Genomic DNA, 9,906 nt, shown 5'->3' on the forward strand with positions numbered 1-9,906 from the left:
TGTCTTATTCACCAATCTCAGCATCTTAACGAAACTAAAAAAAAGTAACAACATGCCATGGAGGCCATGTCCTTTTTTTGCGGATGCATTTTTAATTCTTACGATGCCTACACGAAATTTGAACCCTTATCAGAGGATTTCAAAGGTTTCGCTAGGATATTTCCAAATCCGAATTCAAAGTTGTGTATCGTTGTCTTGACACGATTTCGTCTCCAACTCTCCCTCTTTCAATAAGCAGATTCTTCAGACACCTGTTGTAATTTACTCGTTTAACATGAGGTTTTTTGTTTTGTAATTGCATTTTTGTGGCAATTCCTGTTCGTAAAGTGTGACAGGCTGTAATATCTCACCTCACCGTTCAGCCTAGGCCCTATTGACAGCCGCTGTTTCGGGAAATGAGCCAGCGCTCATTCCCGAAATCACGGCTGGACGCCTGAGTTGAGCCATTGTTAATCTCCGCCAATCAGAAATTGGCCTGCACAAATCGGTCAGGCATAAATTATATTTTTTTGGCTGCGAAGGTGTTCTTTGACCCGGCCTGTTCGAGCTTCAAAGTGTTTTTAATTAAGGTAGGAAACATGCATGATTTCGACGACAACGGAAAGTATTTCTGTTGCTGGAGAATGGAGATTGCATCGTAGTTCGGAAACTTCACTAATTTTCCAGTTGAAGCCAAGGTCAAAATGCGGCTTTCAAATCCTTTGCAGTCGTAATTTCTCCTCCGATTTCGCAAGTAAAATTCCTCAAGATCAATTAAAATTACTGCTGAGTTTATTGGTGGCAAAACGAGAGGACCGATGAGGTCACCAGAGAGCTGAAGCGGCCGAAGATTTTGTTGCTGGCTCGCAGGTTGAATTCAAACTCACATTGATCATTTAACCACAAGCTCAAGCTCGTATCATCTGGAAACTTCGCACAGACGTTTTAACCATTGTTATGTAATTACTGTTTTGTTAAAATTAATTTTTTGGCATGTCTAACGCTGAATTTACGTGACAGAAACAATCTATCGCTCACGCGTCCAGCCGTCTCTTCTCGGGCCGGGGGGATACCCGAACTCGAGTGAGCGGCGGAAATCAAGCCTACGTTCAGCCAAGCGTGAGCACCTGATCTGACTAGTCTTCAACGAGCAGTCCTAAGACTTTGATACGCAAACTCAATTGCGTCTTGATTTAATACCATTTGCTAGGACCAAGTAAACGGCACTACTGAATTAAAGACCGATTAATGCGTCTGCGTAAGTTGAACGTGCTTATGCGTCAAGGTCACTTGTGAGAACAATGCTTTAGAGCACAGTTGAGAACTCAGAAGCTGAGATCCCGACAAAACATAAGGTAAACTAAAAAGGTTGCTGAGACCTGAAATAACAAACTGAACATGCGCTATGCAACCATTCTGCGGTTCTTTTGTGATTGGTTGCCTTACAAATGCAAAAACTCGCAGCCCCTCTCACATAAATCAAAGAAGCACAGACACAAATGGGTTCGCACTCCTTTTACCCTTATTTATGATTTTGCGCAATTCGTTTCAGTCCTTCTTATTCATAAAAGTCGTCAGTACTTTGCTTTTTTTACATTGGCCAGTTTAGCTAACTCGCAAGTGAAATCTCTTGTGAAACTTTGCAACTTTGAGATATGGAAAATGTCGTCAACGATTAGTGCAATCTATATCCGCGTATTCTCGTCATCAGAGCTTCGGTCGACCCAAGGCTCTGGGAAACTCTTTGTTGCAGAACATGCGGGGTAAGGGTTTTTATTGCCAAAAATTGGCTATTTGAACCTTACCGCGCCTGCTCACTCCTCGTGCTAACATGAATGCACCAATTAGAGACGCTTTTGATTGTTCTTCACGAAAACCAATAAGACGACACTTTGTTTCAGGGTTCCCCAGAGCTCTTCTCTCCCTCAGTCAAGAGGAGAGCTCTGGGGTCGAGATTGATATCCGCGTAGCTCGTCATGTTCAATCAAATCCATTGTCGAACATGCTCTTGATGTGTCTTGAGTATTTAGTTGGTGCTGTCAGCCAGTTGTTAGCGACCCACTTTTCTCCTCTTATAACATCACATCCACCATGCGACGTGTACCGGTCCACATCACCAAGAAGACCGCTGTACGGATCAATAAAGTTGTTGTACCACATAATTGCGGTGCCTTTCTTGGGTGGTATGACCAAGTTGGCCGAGTGACAGTTGATGCTAAGATTGAACTCGTCTGTGTCCACTTTGGAATTTTCTAGCTCCTGTTAAATACAAGAAATGTCGACGGTTTTCTAGCATCAGTAGCAAACCGCGCATGCCTTTGTCTAATGAACGTTTTGGCGGTTGATCACAGTTAAATTCGTTTGGTACACTTACGTCTGGAGTGGTTGTAATATTATCTGCCAGTAAAAAAGCCGTTTGTCCTCCTTCTTCCACATCGTTGAGATAATACAGAATTGTCACAAACCTGAAAAATGAAGACCTTTGTATGTAAGACGTAACAACCCTAAATTAGGGAGCTCAAGATTTCACGACGGCGACGGACCCAACAACCCCTCTATTTTCACTGCTCGTACCTATTTATTATAAGGATACTTCGCCCAAATTGTAGGAAGTGAACGAGACAGAATAACCGCGAAAGACTTATGGTAAAGCAAAGTGATATATTGAGGTGACGTTTTCGATGACGTGGCTGTCGTAGATCTTAAGGTCCCTAATATTAATTTTTGCAATACATGACACCTGAAAAAACGAGTTGATGCAGACAGAAGCCTCCATAATTTTAGTTCGTTAAATGACAATGATGATAACGATGATGACAACCATCACAAACCATTCTCAACCATTAATACCAATGAGTTGATTTATAATCGTGCTTCATAGCTCCGTTGGTAGAGCATTGCAACGCTATCGCCGAGCTCATTGGTTGTGGAATCCCGTTGGCGCAGCCTAAATTTTTCAGGGGACTATAATTAAATGATTTATCTCTTTTCCGCCGAGATGCCAATAAATTGGCTTCCCCACGTGGGTTTCAGTCTGCTAATGAAATCAGCGCGGTATGACATGACGGAGAAAAACTGTGACCAGAGACCTTATGTTGACATATTTTTCATTCATTCAAAAGCAAAACGAGTGATTTTTTTAAGGATTTTTAAGTCTATTCCTGCGGCTTTAATGCGCGGATTTCGATCGAAGTATCATCAGTGATTTTTCATTCATCGTGTTCTTCACGGGAACACATGAGCCCAACAAATTGACCTGCTCCCAAATGAGTGGCTTCATTATAGCACAGTTGGTAGAGCATCGCACCGGCATCGCAAAGGTCATGGGTTCCAATCCCCCTGGAGCTACCTGAATTTTTCAGGTGTAAATAAGGGACAATTGCTTAAACTGTCCAGATATTTCTCTCTTTCGTATATAATCGTGTCTTCGAAAAAGCGAATGACTTTGCACAGAAGCTCATGAACTTTTCGAGGTCATGTGCTTCTCGTTTGCAAAATCAGTCTTCTCCGTTGTTACGAAAGACGTACACGTGAAAAGGCCGAGTACAATTTCCACACTAATTAAAAGAACGTTGGTTTTCTGTTTCTGGAAAACGCATGAGAATTTCAGTTTACGTCCACAATAGCGTTTTCAAAGAGTTTTCGAACATCTACTCCAGACCACCGAAAGCGGATAGGAAAATATCCGTTTTTACTTCAGGCCTCACTTTCTCCATATTGCGCATATGTCCATGAGTCCACGATACCCGCCATTCCAATGGCAATTTTTTTTATACGTTGTTAAGAGCCAAGTTTAGTAGGTAATCAATGTTGAAATCAGGCCAAACAACAAATTAGTGTAAACGGAAATCGAAAAACGGATAATAAAGTATGCGTATTTTAACGAAAATGCATTAGTGGGGTAGTAGGCCTTACACCTACCTGCAAACTCTGCAGTCGTGTGCTCTGAGGTAATTTTGATGACAACATGGAACTGTGGGACCTTTGATGGTGGAGTCCATATGCGCGTGATAGTGACCGTACTTTTCATATCGAACAACCTTCGAAACAAAAGTTATAGTCAGAAGCAAATGACTAGAAGCAAACAACTCCGATACTAAGCGTACGTCACAGCATTTTTACAGACCCATCTATTTTTAGGCTACCTTTCCCGCAAGAAACAAAGATAGTTCCGGTTCGGTGACGCTATGACGTCAAGTTAGTTTCTTGTGATTGGTCATCGCGCTCCTGTGGGAGTCTCATTCGCGGGAATTCAATCTAAAAATAAATTGTTCTCTGAAAACGCCGTGACAGGAATATAGATCTGTTGTTCGCTCCTAGTCATGGGCTCCTGTTATAGTACAGTATTTAGGGGTCTTTTCCTTGTGCTTTTGATATATTGAGGATGAGAAAGTAATTGCAGACAAACTCGGAGCCAGGCAGTAAGAAGACGATGAGGGAGTAAAACAAAAAGCTGAGTTAAGGGGAAGAAAACCCGAAGAAGAAAACAGCAGAGAACTGAAAGCTAGAAGCCGAAAGGTGTAAGGAAGGAGAAAGGAAACAATGAGAACAACGAAGCATACAAAAGCGGACAGAATTAATATCCTGGGTGACGAAATGGGGTCGAAAAGGAAGGACACCCTTAAATCAGTAAATTTATGCGGGCTGATCAGGGGCATGGCCAGGGGGGTCCTAGTAAAAGTACTTGAAATGCGCGGGAATTTTGCTATGTATTTTCCTCACAGAATATCCAGTGGAGAATTCAGGAAATTGCAATTGCATATCCGAATGTTTCAAGAGGAAGGGTGGGGGGACATGTCGCCTATTCCTCCTAGACACTTGCGCCTTATTACGGTCCTTATTCAGGACCCCAACCCCTCCCCCCTCCCCCCCATTAAAAATCCTGCCTACGCCCCTGCCGGTGACTCAGAGTTTCAGCAAGAAATAAACGGGAACATAATTAAATTCAGTAAAAGAGTACAACTAAATATAGCCATCAGTTCTAAACTGCAAAAGATAAATGCCCCACAAGAGACTAACAACAAAAAATATCTGACCTGCATTGGCTCACCACCTTGAACAATTTTCCTTGGAAGCTTGGTTAGCTTGATAACTCTGTAAATTTTAACATTCTTAATTAATGGTTCGAAAACAAGAATGGCCGCACATTTGTTGGATTTTAATTCCGCCTATATTGTGTACTCCTGAGAAGAAGTGTATACTTCTTCAAGTTGTTATGGCTGCCTTTCCAAGACCATAGCTGTAGAAGACACCCTTAGTTTATTTATTTATTGTCATCCCTCTGATCTTCCTCGATGTTATTGGTTGTCCGTCAGGTAAAAACTGTGCTATCATTGACCTTTAAAAGACTGTCACGTGGAAGGTGATTGGGTGGGGTTCCATGCTTTTTCACGTTCGCGAAGTGAAAGTAGCTAACCGCCGATAAAATTTATTTGTTTTGTCTATTATGTATCAGTTCTTTTGGTGTTGTAAAAGTTCCCTTTTTTTTTTCAGAATTATCTGGGAGATTTTGATGGAAGCTTACCACAAACTATGTTTAGAAGAGACAACAAACGCTCGCTTTTTTGAGTGACTAAAGTATGGCGAGCCTTCGAATTGAATGTGGCCTAGACAAGACTCTCGAAAGTCAAAAGACTCGGACGACATTACGCGCAACGCATTTTATGCTCTTAATGTTATGTTGCATTACCTTTCGTGTAGTCTTTTTAATACAGGGTCAGCAGTTTTGTCCTGCTGTAACCAGGTATGTTGGCTAAAACGCCACCTGTGCCGCGGACTTTTCGTCTTCAAGAAATCCATATACCGAAGAATCTTCTTAATATTCAACTCTTTGAAGACATTTCGTGTTAGCTTACCTGCACAATAATATTCAGTTTTCATAAGATTCAAGTTTCGTAATAATTGAAATAATTCCAAAACTCAAAGAGTGACACGCAATCAAAACTTGTGTTCAGCCTAAATACAGGGTGACTTTTGTTACTTCAGGAGAAATACGCCGTTTGTACTGTAGTGAACTATACAGTAACTATTATGCTAAGCTTAATTTTATCGACGTAAACTTCTAGTTAGACACACCTCTTTTAGTTTTTTCCCTTTTACAGAACCCATAAGCGTTAACATTGACTGGCGAATTAAGGGGATAAATTATAGCAAAGACAACTTCAACTAAAAGATTACTACAAAATATGAATTACAACCCTGGTCAAAACGTCTTGGGACACTTACGAAAATGAGGCGCGAAAACACACCTTGCTTATGAAAAGTGTATTTAAGCTGTTATAAACGCTTGGAAATGTTGTGGAAAGAGCCTGTTTCTGCTGTCCCCCCTTCCCCTCAGCAATGTTGATTGTGTTGAAAAAGATATGAAGCCATAACGTCAACACTGAACCGGGGGGGGGGGGGACGGGGGGAGAGAAAATGCGTCATTTTCACCAGCTGTTGCGTTAATGTCCCAAGAGTATGGACCAGGCCTAGGGTTGTAGTTACAGTTACCGTGCAACTCAGAGCTCTCGCCAAGGAAACACTTCAGACTGAGAAGGACTATCTCGAAGGGTAGCTTCCATTTCAATTGTAATTCACTCTTAATTTAGATCACAAGGCCGAGAAAACTAAATTCTAACGTAAATAGGATTAAATATTTATATTTACACACCACGCTGACGGCTTAGTTCGTGATACCCATGAAAACCAAACCTGCCAGAACTTCTGGCAAACCGATAGCTTGTTTGCCAATTATCTTATAACCGTGCTTACCGTTCTTAAGTCTATCAGTGATATCCAAGCGCTTAAACCTAAGAAAACCAAAAACGAGAAGTGTCACTTCTTCTTTTTTTTTCTTTTCGACATGAGGAGCGAATAGAACTACACTTAATTCGATTTGATGCAATAATGATGCACCGATCATTAATTCTTCGCGACCCAGCCCCCAATCTTAACATCGCTCTATTGATAGAAAAAAGGTCTCAAACATATTCACAGCCGAGCAGGATCGGGATCGAGATTTCTTTCGCGTCACTGATCTCGTTCTGACGTAATTTATCGAAAAATCGTGAAGGCACTTGTCCAATGACTTTTACGGCCCCTTTCAACACAAAACAAATGTTACGCCTGCAAAAAGGTAGACGTGTTTACGATTCTAGATAAGAAAACTGCCAAATCGAGAGAGAAAGATTTACAAATGTGTAGATAAAATTTCCAGGTTGACTAATGTCGTGTTGTATCAACCGGCAATCGGTTTAGGTTTATATTAGCGGTTGAGATTTCCCAATGCAATCATGGAGTACAATTTTCCAACCGTTTTCCATCAAAACGCGGTAACTCCTGGAAATAGTCATTGCCAGACTTCTCCGCGCTGACAAGTTGAGGGAAAACAACACGGTTCGAGCCCGCGGACGACTTTTAAAAGCCCTCCTAAACGACAGTACTAGTGGTTGCTGCCCATGCTTTTTCAACTGTTTCAACATAGTTGGATACCGATTGAAGAAGTTGATCAGCCAAACCAACCGGAAACAGTTTTTTTTTTTCAAAATGGAAGACGAAAAAACCCAAACCGTTGATCCCAGCAGAGCACTACCTGAATAAATTAATTGATTGAAAGTTACCCGGCGGCCTTACATTTCTTGCACTTCATCGTCCTTCAAATAGAGTTGCTTGTGCTTTCCAGCAAATGCTTTCACCTTTAAAATCCAATAATTAAGCTATAGTTAGTTCCTTGACGTTAGTTATCGTTAGTAAGTTTTTGGTTTGAACAATATTTCAATATTAGTAAAATAGTATCTGGCGATACACACTACCTCAATGGAGTCTACAATGCCATCTACGTTGGTATCCCAGACTTCGAAATTTCCAGCGAACAACTGATCTCGCGAAAGTGTCCAATCCATATCTGAATTCGAAAGGCAGTTTCAGTATAATGGTATGGAAAATACTTCAACGCAGCGACACCAGCGGAAGAACTACAGACAAAATTCATTCCGCTCGTCCAACTGTCTATTTCAATGTGAGAATGATGCATACATGACTGCGCATGTTCGGCTGGCTTATATAGTGAATCTCGGAGCAGCCAAAAGACAGATCGACTGAGTGAAAGGGTTGACAAACGGATCGACTCACCTTCTGTGGGACTAGCGACTTTAGTCTATTGGAAAACAAACAGATAGACCACGTTGAACCTTTCCTCCATGCTCCTCATAGATGACAAGGGAGGGGAGGGGAGAACCTGAGATAATTGTTGAAAGATTGACTGATTTACTGACTGACCGACCAACCGACTGACGTCGGCTGGCTGGCTGGCTGGCTGGCCTGCCAACTAACTTACTGACTGACTGGTCATTACCGTTATGAAACCAATCAGCCACGCTTGGTGACCATCAGACCACCATCTCAATGAATAGCTTATTACTAAGTCGATTGGTTCATTTGACTAACCGATCGGCTAACAAATGGCTCTCTGACTAGTTGAGTGATTCAATCTATAAGCGACTCATCAGGGAACCGCTTACTGAAAGAAAAGCTCCCTTCAAGAAGCATTACCTCACCAGCTAGTGCCAAATCCTCATCTAAGTCTCCATCATATGTCGAAAAACCCGAGGTACTTGTCCTGAGCCCACTGTCTTTGGCCAGTGAGATGATATGATCACATTCCTCGTGTGATAAGAATTCTGGGATTTCTTGAAATCACATAAAATTAAATATTTTAATTACACGATAACTGAGGTAATGGCTCTATTTTATAGAAATTGTGAGTACAAAGTGATTAAATAACGGAACTCCACAAGCTATGTGCCGACGAGTAATTTAATGTGTTGCACATGTAAAACAATGATTATTGGAGAGGTTTTGTGGTGCGCTTTTTATTAATTAATTGTTAGTTTGTTGACAATGAAGAAACAAAAGCGACAGGACAATGCCGTAAAATAGTGTCTTAACTTGTGAATACCATCGAAGATTTTCTGCGCTGAAAGGGGCTTGTTATACACATAAGTTGAAAACTGTCCACCATTCGAATAGCTCGTTTTAACGTACAATCGTTTTCTTTGAACTGGCCCGGAACAAATTAAGCTTTTTTCAACAATATCAATGACTCGGTGTTCGGATTGGATTCCGGTCTGCTTCAAAAATACGTGCACTCTTCAGTGATGTGGCTCACACCGGTTTCAATAATTCTGAAAGAATGTCTTATTAGAACGATTAATTAAACAAAATGTTACAGTACCATATGAAACACCAATCATTGCTTAACAAGATGAACTTATTAATGTGACTTTATGGGTTACTATGGCAAAAAAGAGCCATCTAAAAGCACCCTAAATTTTGTCTTTCAAAGCTCGTATCTTGAAAACGAGCTTGGTGGGCCCCCAATTTTTATTGCAGGAAAGTGATAAGCGGGCTAAGATAAAACTAACCGGCCAGTTAAAAAAATTCATGGGACCGTGGATTTTTAGCCAACTTCACAGCACAGTTGGAAACTTTTAAGGTGGCTCTGAATCCGCTCCTGAGGATTAAGTAATGAACTCGTGAGCTTAAGTAGTGAACACTTACCAAACACAAGTGGCTTCATTGCTCGGGTAATAAGCTTGATAGGACCATTCTCACTGATATTCACCCACTTTGCGTGACCAGTCTAAATAAACAATATTTAAGGAGGAGAGGGTAGGGACAAAGATGATCATGTATGGAGAGAATTTCGCTTACTACATTTACATTGAAAAAAAAAACATTTCAAATTCTCCTTTTTTAGTTCCAGTCTTCACAAATTTATTTGTTTGAATTTTTGATCCTCTTTAAAGCAACGGCCAAGTTATCGAACAAAGTTGGATTCAACGCTCCAACTTTGCTCGATCCAGCAATGTTCGACCGTTTGGCGACCCATGTTGGATAACGTTCGATCAAGTGTTGGATGGAGCTTGCTTTTGATAAAACATTGCG

At 41.1% G+C, this 9,906-nt stretch overlaps 1 protein-coding gene across 1 annotated transcript in view; it reads right to left on the reverse strand.

The window, feature by feature from the left end:
* Window positions 1-329: 329 nt before the first annotated feature.
* The window catches only part of LOC137976187 (transmembrane prolyl 4-hydroxylase-like), an 11,330-nt gene continuing 1,753 nt past the window's right edge, over window positions 330-9,906 (reverse strand). Inside the window, exons 2-11 of the mRNA XM_068823487.1 lie at window positions 9,520-9,601; window positions 8,517-8,648; window positions 7,773-7,864; window positions 7,594-7,655; window positions 6,733-6,770; window positions 5,669-5,834; window positions 5,016-5,073; window positions 3,901-4,019; window positions 2,354-2,444; window positions 330-2,238 (exon numbers count right to left, since the gene is read on the reverse strand). Coding sequence (XP_068679588.1) covers window positions 1,960-2,238; window positions 2,354-2,444; window positions 3,901-4,019; window positions 5,016-5,073; window positions 5,669-5,834; window positions 6,733-6,770; window positions 7,594-7,655; window positions 7,773-7,864; window positions 8,517-8,648; window positions 9,520-9,601 — 1,119 coding nt within the window. The 3' untranslated portion in view covers window positions 330-1,959. The remainder of the gene's footprint in view (window positions 2,239-2,353; window positions 2,445-3,900; window positions 4,020-5,015; window positions 5,074-5,668; window positions 5,835-6,732; window positions 6,771-7,593; window positions 7,656-7,772; window positions 7,865-8,516; window positions 8,649-9,519; window positions 9,602-9,906) is intronic.

The sequence above is a fragment of the Montipora foliosa genome, chromosome 1 (assembly GCF_036669935.1).
Source record: "Montipora foliosa isolate CH-2021 chromosome 1, ASM3666993v2, whole genome shotgun sequence".
NCBI classification, from domain to species: domain Eukaryota; kingdom Metazoa; phylum Cnidaria; class Anthozoa; order Scleractinia; family Acroporidae; genus Montipora; species Montipora foliosa.